Source organism: Rhincodon typus, chromosome 6 (genome assembly GCF_021869965.1).
Source record: "Rhincodon typus isolate 14 chromosome 6, sRhiTyp1.1, whole genome shotgun sequence".
Classification (NCBI taxonomy): Eukaryota; Metazoa; Chordata; class Chondrichthyes; order Orectolobiformes; family Rhincodontidae; genus Rhincodon; species Rhincodon typus.
Window position 1 is genome coordinate 19907331 of NC_063337.1, and position 20008 is coordinate 19927338.

Here is a 20008-nt window from a genome sequence, read left to right on the forward strand (position 1 = left end):
TGTTCCCCAAATTTGAATCCATCTCTGCCAGTTCCCAAAAAAGTGTTTCAATATGTTTGGTGCCCTGGGGAGGTAGCAATGTAATAGTACTGTCAGTGGACCAGCAATCCAGAACTCCAGGCTCCTGCCCTTCTTTGAGGAAATCCCTGAAGGATTTCTGCTGTATTCTCGCCACTGTCGAGCTCCATGTAGAGCAGTTACTTTGGAAGTCTGCTACCAGGCTGGTTTTGAGTCACTAGCCCCTCAATGCTGAACAGTTTGACCTGGGAGAGGTGTTGCTGTTGCATCACCTCTCTTACCTCTGGATTGATGGAGAAAGCAATAGGGAATTATTGTCTCCTCGAGTTACCTGACTCAAAAGGTGCAAGTTCCAAAGAAGGATCATATTGGACATGAATTGTTAATTCTTTCTATCTCCACAGATGCTGTCAGGCCTGAAAATATTCCTTTTGTTTGCAGAAAGCTATGCCTGTGGCTTCTGGCAAGTGTAGTTGACCCACATTGCAAACTTAGCTGAATATATTAAATTGAGGGTGAATCACACATTTTTAAAAAAAAAGCTGTAGATTTTTCAGAATATGTTTCCCTTCCCAAATTGCCTTGAGCAGGTGATGGTGTACTACCTTTTGAGCTGTTGCAATCCATGTGATGTAGATAAACCCATGATGCTGTAGGGAAGGAAATTCCAAGTTTTTAACCTGATGATGAAGGAACATTGATATAGTTTCAAGTCAGGATGGTGCGTGGCTTGGAGGGATTTGCAGATGGTGGTGTTCTCATGTGCCTGTTGCATTTCTCCTAGCTTGTAGAGATCTTGGGTTGAGAAGTTTTGCTGAAGAAACTTGGGCAGGTAGCTGCAGTGCACTTTGTAGATGATGTACACTGATAGCACTGATTTCCTGCATTGGAGGCAATGAGCATGTAAAGTGGTGGATGGGGTGCTGATGAAGGGGGCTGTTTTATCCTGTAGTGTTGTCCTGTCTTGAGTGTTGTTGGAGCTGCACTAATTTGGATAAGTGGAGAGTTTGCTATCTCACACCTGACTTGTTTCAAGTAGATGGTGATGAGGCTTTGAGGAGTTAATTAATTTCACGTGAAATTTTGTAACAAACTCATTTTATTCTCTCAGGTACTATTACCCTAATGTTAGAGACCAGCTTGTTGCCAGGGGTGTCCTCCCTTTATCAAAGCTGTGTGCTATGGTAACTATGCAACATCACAAGGAAGTTGGAGTTCAGATATTTAGCATTCCCCTATTGCCTAGAACAGAAAATGCTGAAGGACATCCTCTGCGTTCCACCGGTACGTGAAATGTTTTTGTCTTTTTATCTGTATCAAAGAGGATTAAGAATGTAGATGAACTGACCCATGTTAACTTCTTTATGACAGCATTTAGTAAAGCTATGTCATTCAGGTAGGGATGTTGAAACAACATGCCTATATTTACCAATGTAGAAAGCTAATTTGACCAACAGCTTTATAAAAACTAAAGTATACTTCTAAAAGCTATCAACTTAAGTGCTCTAATTACAGGCCTATGACCTGATTTTGCTGTTTAATGACCTTATTTAATGTTGGGGAAGATAGTTCATGTTCCATGTGTGATGAAACAAATTGTTGACTGTGATTTTAAACTAATTAGCATTTTCTAAAAGTTAAGTTGAGACATCAAATAATCATCCAACACTTAGTTTCTGTATCCTTTTCCTAGAATATAAGGCTTGATTTTCTGAACACAGGTTTGACGTTGAAGCTTGGAAAGGGTATAATGTAATTTAACTTGAATATCACCTAATACTTTTACATGTGTTACAGGCTTATTGGATGTTAGTATAAAATACAGATGTTCAGTGCAAACAACTCAGGATGCCAAGGAAGGTATCATAGCATCTCATGCTGTATCCCTTTCATTAAAGCTGCTCCGGGCTTCAGGGCTACAAGCTGCAGCAAGGTGAGGACAATTAAGTGATATTTCATGGATCTGATGGTCACTTCTTTGACGTTATTAATTTCAAATTTGAAATGGGATTTTTGTTCCAGGTCTCATTTTAAAGATCACATTGTTTTGAATTGCAACAGATTTTAATACCTAATTTTGTTTCTTCTTGCTTTACATTTTTGCATACAGCTATAGTGCTCTGACTGATTAAACTCTTCAAATAAATTATTGGCCAGGCAGACCTAAAGGAATGCTATAAAAATGATGTATTTGGACCTTCAAAAGTAATTGACAAAGTGCCATATAAGAGAAATGTCACTAAGATTAAGAAAGCTCATCATACAGCGTGACAGAAGGGGTAGTTGAAGGGTTAACAACTAGAGTATAAGGATCATTGATGTTTCACAGATTGACAAGGTGCAGCTGAAGATCCTTGTTGGTAGCTCTCTGAACTTCTAGAAACTATGTAGAAATGGTTTATGGGGAACAATATCAAAATTTGCTGAAACTCAGATAAGGATATAACAAACTGAAAAAAAATGCAGGAAACTGTGGAACACATGAGACAATCACAATTTCTGACCGAAATTCAACTTTATAATATGAATGAAGACATTATAATTTATTTAAGTGTGGAAAGTGGATATATACATCTCAAATATGGATAGTCTCATTTGAGTGGAAGAATGGAGCTGCAGATAATGAGATTTTCAAAGCAGAATTGTCCTGGAAAAAAGCCCAAAAATTGAATTGAATTCTGAGTTTATTGTATCAGCATATTGAAATAAATACAAGAAGGTAAATGATTGATCTACACAAGATGTTGCTAAATCTCATTTGGAGCATTGCTCGGTTAAAGATACCCTATCCAAGGAAAGATAAAGAAAGGAAAAGGTATTGCAGATTCACGAGGAAGGCACCAGACACAAACTTAGTGTTGATGAGAGCTCATTTTTGCTACTCACGGAATTGGTGACTGTGACTTCTAAATCTAGAACTACCACGAGAAAACTGGCAACAGTAAGAGCCTAGAGGTGTGATGCCTAGTTCTTTAAAAGTGAAAGATAAGGTGGAAAAGTCCATAAAAAGACAACATTTAGCTATGGGCATCAAGTAGGATTTTATATAAACACCCCCTAATCCCTCTGCTTCTGCACCCCCTTTTAGATCTGTACCCTTTTATTTCATGCTTAAATAGCATATTTCACAATTTCAGGATGTTCTAAGGCACTTTACGGCATTGAAGTACTTCTGCAGAGAATTGTTAGGTTGGGAAACAATCGCTATGGAGATATACAAGACAGCATTAGAATAAATATTTTACACAGATGAGCTGTTAAAAGATAGAATGTTTTGCTTTTGGTATCTACAAAGGTGAAGAGAGTAATATTTGAAAGGGATAAAAACCGGCATGTGAAAATAACAAACAGGAAAAGCAGGACTGTCAAACCCGACCAATGTTATCGGAGTTCAACTCTCTCAAACCATGACTTCATCCAGCCCACTTGGCTTTTGTATGCTATGAATTCAGTTTTAACATTTGCATGAATATGTACTCATTCCATAATGCATCAATGGGTTGAATAGCTCAAAGATTCTTTGTGAAAAGAAGTACCTCCTGTCATCTAACTTTATTCTGTGCTTCAATAATTTGTGAGCAAATATCCTAGACCTTTTAAATTATTTAGTGTAAATCTTATTGAATATTATTCTTCCAGTAATTTAACAACCTAAGTAAAATCTCCCTTGAAGGCAATGATTTTCTAGAGTAAAGCACTCAAGTACTCTACATGAAATGCAAAAGATCATGAATACTGGAACTCTGAAACAAAAACAGAAAATGCTGAAAATAAGAACATAAGAACTAGGAGCAGGAGTAGGCCGTCTGGCCCTTTGAGCCTGCTCTGCCATTCAATAAGATCATGGCTGATCCTTTCGTGGACTCAGATCCACTTACCTGTGTTCTCACCGTATCCCTTAATTCCTTTATTGTTCAAAAAAATCTATCTTTTTTTAAAAAACATTTACTGAGTAGTGTCAACTACTTCACTGGGCAAGGAATTCCACAGATTAACAAGCCTCTGGGTGAAGAAATTCCTTCTCAGTTCAGTCCTAAATCTGCTCCCTCTAATCTTGAGGCTTTTCCCTCTTGTCCAAGCTTCACCTGCCAATGGAAACATCCTCTCTACTTCTATCTTATCTATTCCCTTCATAATTTTATATGTTTCTATAAGATCCCCCCTCAATCTTCTGAATTCCAATAAATATAATCCCAATCTACTCAGTCTCTCCTCATAAGCCAACCCCCTCAACTCCGGAATCAACCTAGTGAACCTCCTTTGCACCCCCTCCAGTGCCAGTACATCCTTTCTCAAGTAAACTCAACAGATTTGCCTGAAACATTAACTCTGTGCAACATACAATAGGCCTCATACCCTTCATGTAACAACCTCCCACCTCCAAAAAGATTAGCATGTTTTTGTATTGACTTTTGCATATATTCTAAGATTTTTACGTTTAATTGCTTCAACCCTGTCAGCGTCATTTCTCCTGATTTATATCTATCAATAATCATAATTCTTGTTATTCACACTTGTTTTTATTTAGCTCTAAGTTATACTTGCTGAAAGATACCAATATATTATGTAATGGCATTACAGCCCAACAGAGAACTCTACTTTTACAACACATTGTCTTCAATCACAGGGTGTATCCAAGTGGTTCTTTTGAATTTGGTTAAATATAGTTAAAAGAAGACTCGACAACAGCAATTTGCTTAAAAGTGGGTGTTTATTAAGTAATAATAATAATGATAATAAGAATAAAAAAAGGAAAAGGAAGGGAAAAAAAAGTCTCACGCCCTTCTGTCTGTCGGAGACCCCTCGATTGATGGCTGGCCTGGAGGCTTAGGTTCGTTCTTGGCACTGTTCACGATCCCGGTCCAAGGTGAAGACCAACAACTTGGAGCAAAACTCTCTCTCTTATACAGTGTAACAAACAGCAAATACCGAAAACAGAATAGAAAAGCAACTTTGATTATGCCATCTTTGGCACGTACAGGAATATTCACAGACTCATTCAAGGTCGTGCAACTGTCGAATGTCATCAACAATTTTAGCCCTTCAGCCCTTCCTGTACACACATCCCTACATTATACATGAGATTAATTTGTGAATTAACCACTCATAATGGATGAAGAATATTGTGCCTTGTGTTTTTCAATAATAGCTTGCTCTCAGAATATAAAAAAGTCAGACCTAGCACTTGTACTCATAGCTAAGTGGTTATGGCGATGGATTTGAAATCAATTGGCGTATCCCAGCATAGTTTCCAGTCCTGCTGACGACATCTCTGAGGGTCTTGTGCTGCAGTGTAAGTGTCCCTACCTGTGAGCCAGGAAATCTAGGTTCAAGACCTATTTGCCACAGAGGTGTATCATAACATTATCTGAAAAAACTCTTTAAACATGGGTAAAATGATTAGGAGGCACCATTGGCCAATATATCATGTCATAACATTTCTCTGAAGTCTTATTTTATCTGTTCTGGTTTTTCAATGTCTGCTGTTAGCAAAATTACATACAAGTTTGCTCTGAACTGTCTTAGGCAAATGTGTTAACCGTCACTTCTTGATTTATCTAATATTTTCTACTTCTTAGCCTTGAGAGCATCTCTGCTATTTTGAATTTGAGTTGAAAGTGGAAGAAAGATGGATTTTAGTTTTTAGTTTGATGATGATGTATTGTTTTGTTTTAACAAAGGTCAGAAAGCCATTTTTGAACAGTGAATTTGAACATTGTTTCTAAGAAAACATATGATTTAAATTAAATGACTTGATCAGCTACCTGAGGAGTTAGCTGCTGAACTTTTGCAATGCTGACTTTTATGACATCCAGAAAAATAGATGGTCTGCAACTACTAGTAGGTTGGGTTCCGAAGAGACGGCATCCTAACATGAACAATGTTTGTTAGTTTGTATAAATCTCCAGACTGTGAGTCTCGATAGAAATCTCTAGACTGGCAGAATTGGAAAGAACTTCTAGACAATCAGGGCTAAAAAGAAGACATCAGGCCATTAGAGCTAGAAAAAAAACGTCTTAAGCTTGGTCCAGCAAGAAGGGCTAGGAGAAGGATTTTGAATAAAAAAAGTCTTAAAAGTTAAGGTAAGAACACATTCTTTCCATGTTCTGGGCCCAGTCTTTGGCAGGATTGAAGGAATCAAGCTTCTCAAATAGTGGCATGATGCCAGAAATGCTTACCCCATCTCAAAAGTGACTGTTGCAAAGGATGTTTCTTAAAAAAAGACTCGAATCTTCATAATTGGTACGACGCGTGCTGCCCATTCCATAAACTGTACTGGTTTGATGATCCCTTTGCTTTCCAGTCTCCTGATTTCTGCCTGTACTTTTGCACTGGGCAGGCCTTGCAGAATCGTGGAATTTCTTCTTGGTCAACACGTAAGGTGGTCTTGGCCCCTGTGATAGTGCCTAGACCTTCCTGAAAAACATCTGGATATTTAATTAGGACTTCACTCAGGCTGCCAATTTCTAATCAAAAAATTTTGAGCTAATCAAGTTGAATCTTTTTCAACCAATTTCACCCCATCAAGCTTGGGCCTGAGCCTTTTTACTAAAACCAGTGGTAACTGAACCAGCTGCTTCTCATAAGAGACCAGAACTGCAGTTGTCCCCTTAATCTATTAGGGTTCCCTGGTATAGGTTCTCAGCCTGGCCGAGGTCTTACGCAAACTTAAGGGTTGGAGTCCAGAGTGAATTTTGGTAAAGACTGGTTCTGCAATCACTGATACAGCCGCGTCGATATCGACCTCCATTAGAACTGGGGGACCATTTAACCAGATGTTTATTTTCATGGGTTCTGATTTGGATGATGCTAAGCAGTTTAACTGTTCCAAACCAGCTGTATGTGGACTTCCAAGGGTGAGCATTCCCTTGGATACTGGCCTATGAGTTCTCTTACTGAAATTGGGCCTAGTGGGACTCTTGCTGTCTTGAATCTGCATACTAGCCCAGATCCCCAAGAAAATTTTAAAGCATTTAGCTGAGGTTTGGCTTTATTTTGGGGTTTTGCTGTGGGCTGACGTAGAGTCCCTCCGTTCAGGATATGTCCTGAGTGAAGTTATGCAATTGCCTTCTCTCAAATGGTGTTCCCCAAGCTCTTCAGCAAGACAAGGGCGTCCAGTTCTGTCAAAATATCTGGTAACTCATAAGCTCCACTTGCCAAATTTTCTCATGACAAAGCCAGTTGTAGTGCCTGTTTGAAGTCCAATTGGGCCTCAGCTAGTAGGTGCTTTTGCATGGTCACATCATTAATCCCATATATCAGACAGCCTCTCAGCATCTCACTTAGGGTTAAACCAAAATCACATGCCTCTGCTGGTCATCTTAACCTCGGCAAAAATCCCGACATGGATTCCCCAGGTTTTTGAACTGACAAGTATAACCAATAGTGTCACAGAATTAGAGGAGGATTGGGATTGTAATGTTCATTTACTTAATCCGTCAACTCTTGAAAGGTTTTAGTATCTGGTGCCTTGGGGAAAGTTAGGCTCCTAATAACTGAAAAAACTGCAGGTCCACAAGCTGTCGGGACAATTACTCATTGCGTTTTGTCCACCTCAATGTCATTTGCCTGGAAAAAAGAACATATTCTTTCCATGTTCTGGGCCCAGTCTTTGGCAGGATTGAAGGAATCAAGCTTCTCAAATAGTGGCATGATGCCAGAAATGCTTACCCCATCTCAAAAGTGACTGTTGCGAACAAATTTCTTCAGGGGCATGTATTTCTCTCATCACCACTGAAATAACTCCACAAAGGCCAGTGTCCAAACACCAGGTCACCCTTTATTTACACGTGCATAGTTCATGACACTGACCCTGCTAGCTCAGAGCTAGCTCCTAGAGTAAACAGAACCCCTGCCACTCCTGTTTATATCTGTCAGCCAGGTCTCCCTGATTGGTCCAGATTAACAGCCTCAATCATGGATCTCATATTCCATGAGGTCCACCTGGCTGACCTCCCAATCACCATACCATTCTTCTCTAATTTTGTAGCCTGTACAACAGTACACACTTTTTTTCAGCTTTCAATTCCTTTTTTTTCGTAACTAAAAGCGAAATTTAGCAGATGCTGGAAAATAAAAACAGAAAATGCTGACAAACCCAGCAGGTCTCAGCATTTTGCAGAGAGAGAAACGGAGTGAATATTTCACATCTGATATGACTTCTTCAGAGCTGAAAAGGCTGGGAGATTGAGTTTATTTTGTGTAGTTGGATTGAACAGGTGGTGAGGATGCCTAGATTAGTAGACAAAGGGAGTGCTAATGATAGTAAATGAAAAATAGAAATGTGAAATGGTCATATTGGACACAAAACATGAACTCTGTTTCTGTGTCCACCAATGCTGCCAGACCTGCTGCTTTTTGCTAGCATTTTCTATTTTACTTCCCTTTTCTGTACAGCTGTTCTAGTCTTTTAAATAGAAATTAGAAATAATTATCACTTATTTTGATTGAAAGAATATGTGTTACTTTGAGGAGGTCCAGTTTTTAAAGTATCATTATATAAGATTGCATTCTGTGTCACTTCTGTGACATTGCCAATTTAGGCTGATACTCACTTGTGTCAATTACTGAGGGAGTTCTGTGATTTAAAAAAAACATAAACCTGTGTGTGCCTGCTCTTTCACGTGGATTGTAAGCAATCCTATGACAATTCAAACCTCAAGCGAGGCCTCCTCACATCCTGGCCGATATTTATTACTAAAATTGCTATAAAACAGTTCATTTATCTTCTTTCTGATCATAGACCTTTGCAGTAAATGGATTGGCTGTTGTGTTTGCTCATAATTACATCACTAACAACATTTTAAGATGCTAACTTAACTGTAAAAAATTTTGGGATGATCCATGAATATGAAAAGCTCAATATAAGCACTATACTTGTTTTGCCTTTCATTACCTCTGCATTTCACAAAATCCTGAGTGTCTAGTTTGCTTCGGGTTTTGACCCAAAAGAGGCATCGAGGCTTAACAAAAATGAAAAATATACAGTTTTCACAGTTTATTCTCTGACGAAGGGTCACAGGACTTGAAATGTGAACTCTGTTTTCTCTATACAGATGCCGCCAGATCTTCTATTTTTCTCCAGCATTCTCTCTGGTATTGTTAGATTGAGAAGATGAGAAAACCGTTAACTTAGCACGAAACTTGTCTTAAACTCAACTAAGGCTGTACATTGTACATTTATTCAGTGAGTCATCAGGGCTCTAGCAAAAATTGAAGACATTTCATTTTGTTCCAACATGGAACGTCAACAGTTTAATGAGTTTTGCAGCAGCTTTCAGTGCATTCTGCATAATGGCATACAAAATTATATCTGCGTGGTGCTTTTACAAGTGACAATTTGGCTGCACATGTCAGATGTCAGTGCACAAATATCTGAATTTAGCAACTGGCTTTCAGAAGTCAATCTCAAAGCTAGAGCTGTCAAAATAGTTGCCTGTTGATTTAAGACACATAATTGTAATTTACTTGAAACTTGATTCCTAATCCCTTGGTAGTTGAATAAATGATTTACATTTCTGTTTCTTTAAATGCAGGGCTGCAGCAGAAAGGAACCACTCATTGAAATACCAAGCTGAAATTGGTGTGAATACTTATATTACAATTCATATTTCCTTTCTGCTGGAAAATGAAAGGCGACGTACAAATGTTGTTGCCCGTACATTCTGCCCAGAATTTGATCATTCCTCTGAATTTCTGTGCAACCTTGTAATCCAGAGATCCACAGGAGAGAGTTTCAGTTTGGCTGAACTGCTAGAGTCATCAGAAGCCGTGTTTACCATCTACCATCAGTCTGTTACAATCGGTACCTTTTTTTGTCTTTTTAAGAGTACATGTTATTGTTTACTGCATCCCCACATGATTTTAAGTTTCTGTACCTGCAAAATTCCAAAGTTAAACAGATGGTCAGGTGACCATTCTCTGGTTTTGCTTCGATGGATCACCGTGAAGTGGACAATAGTCATTCAGCTTGAGTCCTTCTTTCCTACCTGTATGAAAGATTTTTTTTTTCCTGTCCCATAGTCTGATTGAAATGCAGAATTTATTTTGGGAAAATTATGGGCATAAATTATGTATTCCATCGTCTATCAAAAGAGGTAGGCTCCTGCAAATGTATGTGAATGTAATTGAAACTTCAAGGTTACTAGAGATAATGATACTTGTGAAACAATATACAGAAAAGGGAAATTCAAAACTTTTATAAATTTGAGTATAAACCTTTTGTCCCCTTGGATCATTTGTACATACTCTACTCTGAATTACAAGGACATGAATTCAAACTACAGCAGGGGCCAGGCCATTGAGTACATTTAAGACTGAGATACTTAGGTTCTTGATTATCAAGGGGATCAAGGGTTACGGGGAGAAAGCAGGAGAATGAGGTTGAGGAATTTATCAGCCATGATTGAATGGCGGAGCAGACTCGATGGGCTGCATGACCTAATTTCTGCTCCTATGTCTTATGGTCTTATGGCCTTATAATCTTGGCTGACATTTAAATATAATACTAAAGAAGTGGTGCACTGTTAAATGTATTACCTTTCATAATTGGAGGCTTTCTGTGGTACACTTAAGAGATTCTATTACAATGTTTGAAAGAAAGCTGAAAATTTTCTGCTGTCCTGGTCAAAATTTACTCCTCAACCAACAGCAACATAAAAGGAATATCTGTTTTCTCGTTATCTCTGTTTCTGGTACTCTATTAAGTGCGAATTAGCTGCCCTGTTAAGCCTTCATTGTAAAATGCAACTTCACTCTGAGGCATTTTGTTAATTATGTAGCAGTTTGAATATTCTGAAGATGTGAAAGGCACTGCTGAAGTTCATTCATTCTATAATTTATTTTTATCTTTTTGTTACAGACCAGACCAAAATATTTTAAGACCCGAACTTTTTCTTATTTTAAAAGCAAGTGCCAAGCGTTGTGTTCTGGGTGCAATTCGATTGGTCAAATTACTAGTTGTGAAGCAAAACACACTTTATTCGTTACTCTGTAGCTAAAATACAACAAAGAAAAGAAGAAATTGGAATAACTTAACTCTATTGGAAAACTTAACAGAATAATAAGTTATTTAATTACTAAACAGTAACCTTTCCAATATTGTAACATCCCATAAACACACCCTCACAAAGGTAAATTCCATAAAATAGATTGTCTCACAGGCAGTACTCCAGTCCAGGAGGAAAAACATCAAGAAAAATCTGAGAGAGACAGAGAAACAACGTAGCAGGGAGAGATGTACTACAGCTTCCAAACTCAGCTTCAAGACCCCAGCAGCTGCTACTGAAAAACTAAAACTAAAACTAAAAATCGTGGCTGTGGGGAAGCTTGATCCCACCCATTCAGGCTGCTTCTATGTTCCAACTTCAAAACAAACACCCCAAGGCCTCACAAGCTGTTTACTTTATTGGATTCAAATAGACAGCTCCATTCCTCTGTCTTAAAACCTCTGTTCAAATAAAAACAGGACAAAATATATCTCGTAAAGCCATTGTTTTGTCACATTTTTGTTTCATTTTATTACATTTTGAAACAAATAATTAGTGCAAATTTCATAATTTTGTTGTTTTGGTACGAAAGTTTACTTTTCAATATGTGTGCAAACATTGTTTGCCGTTTGCCGTATTTTCTATGTTGACAGCTAAACAAAGCACATTTGATATTGGTTCATCAAGGGATGTTGAATTGGGATCTGTACGGATTCCACTGGCAGGCTTGCTCACCAGACGGACAGGTAATGAGAAATCAAGTATAATAAATGTATTGGTTTACTACCGAAATGAGAATCTAGGATTTTATATACAAGACTTAGTCAGTTTAATAGTTGTAAAGGAGTAGCTTAATATTATTGTTATTAATTTTCAAAACACTTCAGTTGATCAATTTAGCTATATTGGCTACTTCTTGGAAATGCATTAACTATGTAAAATGAGGCCAAACACTTCAAAGTAGAAAGTATTTGATCATTTAAAATGTTGCTTAGGCAAAATAATTCACAATATGATTTCTTGACTTGCCAAGTTGAATATATGAATGTTTTATATGAAAATAGAGGAGGGGGGGAAGGAACTTTAGATGGTGATTCAATCTTCTGAGTTAATTATGTATTGTTAGAGTAAGAGGACACAGTAGCAGGTCTCCACCCTGACCTATTACCATGAAATATGATACCTAATATTGGAACGAGCAAAATAAATCTGTTGATGTGCAGATTCCCGAGTATAAATGTGGTATTCATCCAACTTTAGGTGTAGTTTCAACATAGAAATTGGATAATTTATCACTTGCTTTGAGACCCATTGAAGATTTTCTGTTAAGAATTTTGCACTAAGATCAGATGAACTTTCATGTTTTTATTATTTGATTTTAATAAATGGGTTACCTTGACAAGACTCTGAGTCATCCACACAGGGTGGAAGTGGAGGCATGTGGCAGTCATATGGAGTAGGGCTGGGGAATTCCTTTCTCTGAAGGCATCAGTGAACTAGTGAATTTTTATGAGACCTTTATATGGTAGTTTTCTGGATGTTACTGTACAGATTACTAAATTGTTTTAATTAATTTTGACATGATAGGCTTCAGATTTCTGGTCAAGGTTATTTGACCTATACTATGACTGTTAGTCTGCTGTATCCATATTGATATGACAGTTAATTACCTGTTCTTTATTTATGTCCTGACTAATATATTTACTACAAACTACAAGTTATTTATGTTGAATGGACTTACAAAATATTTATTTTGTATCCTATATGAAGGCATCTCTGGTTGGTATGCAGTGAGTCTTCCAGAGGTTATCACTTCTGCTCAGTCTTGTGGAGTTCTACAGAACTTGGGTGGTGGGCTCGAGATTTCAATCCACTTCACACATCCCAATGATAGAGAGCGTGTCATAAAGGCTGCAGAGGCATTGGACTGGCAGTGTGGAACAAATGAGGAAAAAGTTAAAGAGTGGCAATCCGCAGAAAGTAGCGTATCAATAACACTAACTGTGTCACGGATATGGCTCCCATTGCACTGTGTAACGCTGCCTGGACAAGAACATCTGGACAAATCCACTTTCTGTTACCTTCGGTATAAACTGTATGATAGAGAGCATGCTTGCACATCACTTCAAAAGCCAGTCCTGACTATTAACAAAAGTTATGTTACAGTGAACTTTGATGAGGTGAAGACTGTATATCTGAAAAGAACCCAATCATTGATCTGGTACCTAAATGAAGAAAGACTAGAAGTGCAAGTATGGGTGGCATATGGAAACAACAAGACTCTGAGACCTCATGATACTGATCGGTTAATTGGATATTCATTCATAGATCTGTCAACCCTGGCAGAGAAATCTTCAAGAAAGCTTACAGTTAGTGGTATGTACAAATCAATTTCAGATTCCAATTCAGTTTAAGTATATAATTATTTGAAGCATCTTGTTCTTTCCAAAATTCCTTTCCTGCTTTTAAAAGTTGACTTGTGTTATCTTCAACCCCCACTCCTTAAATATAGTCTAGCTGTTTTTCTTTTTGCCTTCATATTGGCTATTTTTCAGATTCCATACGCTCTAGGAATCTTTCTTGATGTTTAAAGTATTTTCGAATTTTAAAACTGTTTCATGTGGAGACAGAAAGCCAGTTTCCTTTATTGGTTGAAGGAAATCAGTAACACTTGGAAGTGATATGTCATCCTGATATTTCTACTGTTGCAAAGGTCGAAGAATGTATGTGCCCATTTATTCATGTATTTATATCCATCTTTGACAAGGATCTTGTTAGTTGAAGCATTATACAAGTAGAGGATCAATTGTAACAAAAACATGAATGATTGAAAATGGAGGGATCGACATATCCATTACTGGCAAGTTCACTAATTGTTTTCAACTCATCATATTACCAAGTAGTTCCCATGAGATGTTAGTGAGTTGAATTTTCCAGTCATGTTTTACACTTAATTTTTTCTCTCATATCAACTGGAATATTTCTCCATTACTTTTTTTTGTTTTGCTTCTCTTGCCTCAAATTATTTTCAAAAGTGCATTTTTTAATAATCACTGTAACTGCATTTCTTGCTTAAATTGTGATCAATATGTGCCAACTTCTTCATCCCCATCTGCAATTCCATCAAGCAAAACTTCATACAAAATCTGGAGGCTTAAAATTTCTGAGCTTATAAACACATGAATACCAGACTTTTAGATATATAAATTTTTCTTTAATAATTACTTCTTTTGTTGCCTGATGTGAGTTGCATTATCAGAACAGATGTGTTTGAGTTGACAATCGGGGGAAGGGAATGGACCCCTTGCAGGAAGAGGAGGAGAAGGTGTTTAATCAAAGTAACTGGGTGTTGGGCTTGTCATAGCTACTGATGAACAGTCCACTCCCAGCATTGAAGATAAAGATGTCAAGGGAAAAAGGAGGGTGACTCACAAATGGTCTGTGTAAAGATAATGAAGAATTGGAAATCATTGAAGGGTTGAATGCAGTCAAGAGTCACCAATGAACTTCTTCACCTATTTCAAGGGAGAGAACATTGAGATGAGACTGAAATGATGGGAAGAGGGTCTCAAGAAAAAAAGCCATCCCATTAATCAATATTTTGGTCACCATATTCTGCACCCCTAATTAAGCTAGATCTGTTCGTGCTTTGAAATAATTCTCTACAGTAAAGATGTAATGTATCACAGAAGAGTTCAGCCCATCATGTCTGCCTTGGCTCTCTGAGTGAGCTTCGTGACTTAGTGTCATTCTCCTGCCTTTCCCTGGACATTATTCCAATTTCATAATCATCTAATGCCCTCTTGAATGCCTCAATTGAATATGCCACCACCACACCACCCGGCATGTGTTCAAGACATGAGCCACTTGCTGTGTAAAAATGTCTTTTTCTTATATCACATTTACTACATTTCCATATGATTTTACTTCTGTGCCCTGTTGTTTTTGATCCTTTTATGAACAGGTACAGTTTCACCTGAATACTCTGTCCAAACTTCTCATGATTTTTGAAAATTTCTTTCAGATTTCCTCATAGCTTTCTCTTCATCAAAGAAAACAGCCCCAAGTTCTCCAATCATTCTTCATAGCTGAAGTTTCTTATCCCTGGAACCAGTCTTATAAACCTCCCTGCAATCTCCAATACATTTGCATAATTCTAGAAGTGTGGAACGCAGAACAGTGCACAGTACTGTAGCTGAGGTCTAAATAGTGTCTTCTACAGACTCAGCATAACCTGATGCTCGTGGATTCTATGCCGCAATTAATAAAGCCTTGGTTCTTGTAGATTTTATTAACTGATCCCCTCCGTGTCCTCTTCCATCTTTCAATGATGTGTGCACATATATGCCCAGGTCTCTGCTCCTGAGTAGTAATCTTTATTTTAAACAATTTCTCCATGTTCTTTCTACCAAAATGTATTACCTCCTATTTCATCTGCCACCTATCCACTCAATCCTCCAGCAGCATATAGAAATAAAATACCATATATAAATGTGAATTGTTGCACATTTTCAAGAAGAACTTTAATAATAGGGAAGGAAGAGCCAGAGAATTTCCAAAATGTACATATTTCTCTATTTCTTTGCAGGCATTTATCCACTGTTTAAGCGAGGTGCTTCTGACCTATCAGGTGCTGCTGTAAGGTTCCATGTCACACTAGTACCAAATGATCCACTACTATCTGATGATGGTACTTATCAGAGAATAAGCTTTGCAGAGAATGACCATGATTATGAACATAGTACTGAAGAAGATGAACCACTCATTAATGAAAAAGAGCAAACATCAGAAGCGTGCATTGATAAAGAAACATCCACAGGTTCTAATATTGAATGCAAGAAAATGGCTAATGAAATTTCTGAGATGGAATTAGCTAACACATTTGCAGTGAATGTTGTAGTGGAGAGAGCAATGCATATAAGTTTGAAAGGTAAGAATTTTACTACTTGTCAAAAATACAAATGTTTTATCCCTCTAGTGATATTGAGTCAATGATTCATACAATTTTCTCCACACCCAAAATATGTGATTAACTTCACAGTAGTCAGCATAGAGTATTATATGTGTAATATGGCATAATACAGATTGGTTCTGTTTTTTTTCTTTACTATTTTATATATTGCTCCTGCTTTGATGCTACATAAAATGTTATATTGGTTCCTCCTCATGTGGCATGGAGGAAAATTGCAAGATATAAAAGAGCAATTAGCATGCAGATGCAGCAAGTAATTAAGGAAGCAAATCAAATTTTGATCTTTTATTGGTGGGGTTTTGGAATTTAAAAAAGGAAAGTCTTGTCACAAGCATACAAGGGGTTGTTGAAGCCACAAACATCTGAAGTACTGAATATAGTTTTGGTCTACATGTTTGAGAAAGGATTGCAACAATATTTAATTAGGTTCCCATTTCATCTTAACTGTGTCATCTGTCTCATCTCACACCCATCTCAGTCCTTTCACCCTTCTCTAACTGTGCCTGTCCAAGCCCTCAACCCACCCTTTCTTCTTGTGTAATCTCCCAAGCAGCCTCTCCTTTATTTTGTTATGTCATCTCATTACCATTTCTCATACATACCTGCCAGAACATTCTGGCCCCTTCTTAAACTGCCCACTCCATCATCACCATTCTTGTCAACAACCAGGTGAGCTGTAGCTTCAAGTAGGTGACTGTCATGTTTGTGGGTGATAGGGAAGATAAATAGAATGGAATAGCTTACTTCTTCTGTGTTTTACTGTCTGCTTGAGGACTGTTAGGGCTGAACAGCAAGTGCTAGCTTTTTCAGTGATATCCACATCCCATGATAGAAAATTTTGAAAATTAACCTTGCTGCTGTTGATTTTGATCCGTGTTTAAATAGCAGCTGTGAAAATTTGTGATATTGTTGCTTTGTGATATTTACCATACAGTAATTACAGTGAAAGCTCTGAATTTAACGAATTTAACAATTTCTGGATGATCTAAATTTGCTATTTCATGAATTATAATTAGTTGGCTCCCCCAGTGCAAGAAGAGCTACATACTTTGTCAAGATCAATTTATCAAGGTTTACATGGATTTTACTGCCTAGAACATGAATATTAACAATTTTTATGCATTCTGTACTGCAAGGAGCGCTGTACAAACTTGAACTTCGACATATCCTGTCTAAACATGCACCTTTCTGTCTTTAGTAGATTCAAATCTGACAAAGCTTCTTTGAGCTGCAGCAGTAAAATATCTGACTTAGTAAATGCAGTTCATTGTCCACTTTGTTGACATTATCAGCCATGATTAATTTTGGTCAGATATTCAGGCTTGCTGTTCATGGTCACTTTGGGGTGTGGTTTATCCTTGCATATATTGTAATTTGGACAGGGAAGGATTTTCATACAAACAAACATAGGAGTAGGAGCAGACCACTCGATTCCTCAAGCTTGCTCTGCCGTTCAATCAGATCATAGCTGAACTGATTGTAACCTCAACTTTACATTCCTGTATATCCTTAATAACCTTTCTTACCCTGGCTTATAAATATCACTCTACTTCTATCTTTAAAAATATACAAAAACTCTGCTTTCACTGTCTTTTGAGGAAGTAAATTTGAAAGCCTCATGACTTACTGAGAAAACAATTTTCATCTGTCTTAGAAACAAACACCAACCACCATTGCCGCCCCGCCCCCGATCCCGTCCACGATTCTCTCACGAGGAAATATTCGTTCCTCATCCACCCTGTCAAGACCCTAAGATCTTCTATGTGTCAATAAAGCCGACACTTACTCTTTGAAACTCATTGTTTTAAAGAAATATAACCTGGCCAACCATTCCTCATAATACTTCATTCCAGGTATTCTTTAAACTCCTTCCACGCTGTTACATTCTTCCTTAAATAAAGTAACCAATATTATCCACAATGCAGTTTAGTTCAGTAATTATTCCTCATTTAGGAGAGGAGCCAGTACCATTGTTTGGTTCATCTGTTGAATATTACAAATGTTGAAACGTATTACAGAGGTTTATGAACACACAAAATATATGTTTTATGCCTCTAAAACATATTTAAAGACTTCTGTTTAATGCTGAAAATATTGCTGCCTGTTCACTTAAAACCTATTTGTCTGTTTCTGACAATGCTGTTCTCAGAGGAAAGTATGTCTTTTGTTTCAAGACTGAGAATCAAGATACTTAGTTGTACTGCTTTGGAAATAATTAGGTATGTGACTTATGTTTTTCAAAAAAATAGTTGCCCCTTCATAAATTGAGACAAATTAGATCACTGTTTGTAATGTACATGTTACTGGCTTTGTACTGCATTCAATTATGAACGATAAAGAAGTTGTTGCAATGCTAATTCACCTCCTTGTCCATTGGCAAGGTTTATTGAAATGAAATACGTCTACCAATTTGCAACAGTTGAACACAAGCTAGTAATCCAAGCACATATAATGTGCTGTGTTTGTCCTTAGATATGAAAGGAGAAACAGAATCTATGCTTCTTTCGCAACACAATCTATGCTTCTTTCGCAACACAATCTTCTGCTTTGTGCATCTAAACCTTTTATGCTGTGGGAAAATTAAGGGAAAAACTAAGCCACAATTCAACTTTAAATCTGAATAACACAACAGTTGATGGGAACTGGTGGATCAAAGTCAAATGATTTTTTTTTTCTTTCCAGTATTTTTCATCTTCTTTGGTGTTATGAAGGTAGCAGCGCATAGTATAATGCATTTCTATCAGAGGTAGCAGCAACAAACTGTTGAACCTTGTGAGTCTGAAGATTATTGACAAACTATCAAACTTCAGCCTATTATTACCTAAAACATTAAGAAAATATTTTTATATTTCCAGTCCAAGTCACTTGGGGTCACTTTGAAGCTTTACTGTACTGTCCTGAGTGCAATTAGCTAACTGAGCTAAGGGTGGGAAGACAGATTTGAATCTGGATGATTTGAATGTGTGCAAGCACTTGCTGAAGCCATTGTATTTTTTTTGAGGTTTGTTAATGGTTGCAGAGTGGCCGAGAGAATGTGCATGTCAGTGTAAAAGATTGATGGTAGTGCCTGTGATGTTGCTATCTCCTTGGCAACATTCAGCTTTTTTGCTGAGGGCACATAATGTTGCTTCGTTGCTCTGAACTGTGGCATAACTCCAATTGGTAATGCCTGCGACATTTCTTCAAACATTTTGGCAAGCAGGACTTTGACCAGCTCACTGTTGTGAAAATTTCAGTGAAATAATCAAAAACTGAACCCTCAATTAACATTACAGAATTTCCCTTCTGTAAAACTACAGCAACTATTTCATTTCTTTAGGACTCAGTTTAAATATTTTCAGTTTAATTTCTTTTTAAACACATATTTCCCATTTATACAGATTCTGCATTTTACCTATCAATTGCAACTAAACAACTAAGAGCATAGGTATAAACAAATAAGAAATGAAAATCACCTAACCTGAAGGTTAAATATTACAATTCAAAAAAATGAACATTGAAGAAGAGAGTCACAATGTCAGTGGTCTAAATTATGCGAAGATTCATTGATTGAACTTGCGTTTTTCAGACTGAAAAGGATGATCTGAAAGGTGGTATCGAAGAGTGTGTGTGATAGTCAATTGTATGGAAAGGGCAAAACCAGAAGGTTCATCAAATTAGCTACTTTTGGCAATAGTGCTGAAGACATGATCCAGTGTTAGCAGTGTCTGTAGCCAAGCTGTTCCAATACAGCTACAACACTGTTGTCTGTCCAATAAGTCAGGAGAGTGATGGAATATACTTTCCACTTACCTGGATGAGTACAGTACCAACAATATGAGGCAGTTCAATTCATTGACTTGGAACTTCACTGTTACTTATAGGGGAGGCAATGGCCAGGTGGTATTATTGCCACCAGAGACCCAGGTAATGATCTAGGGATAGTAGGAACTGCCGATGCTGGAGAATCTGAGATAACAAAGTGTAGAGCTGGATGAACACAGCAGGCCAAGCAGCACCAGAGGAGCAGGAAAGCTGACGTTTCGGGTCT

The 20008-nt window shown here is 37.5% G+C and overlaps 1 protein-coding gene across 1 annotated transcript in view; it reads left to right on the plus strand.

The window, feature by feature from the left end:
- Positions 1–20008, plus strand: part of LOC109910656 (C2 domain containing 3 centriole elongation regulator) — a 97945-nt gene that overhangs the window by 15359 nt on the left and 62578 nt on the right. The window contains exons 7-12 of the mRNA XM_048597900.1: positions 1130–1302; positions 1816–1951; positions 9555–9823; positions 11660–11752; positions 12777–13382; positions 15595–15936. Of these exons, the coding sequence (XP_048453857.1) occupies positions 1130–1302; positions 1816–1951; positions 9555–9823; positions 11660–11752; positions 12777–13382; positions 15595–15936 (1619 nt within the window). The remainder of the gene's footprint in view (positions 1–1129; positions 1303–1815; positions 1952–9554; positions 9824–11659; positions 11753–12776; positions 13383–15594; positions 15937–20008) is intronic.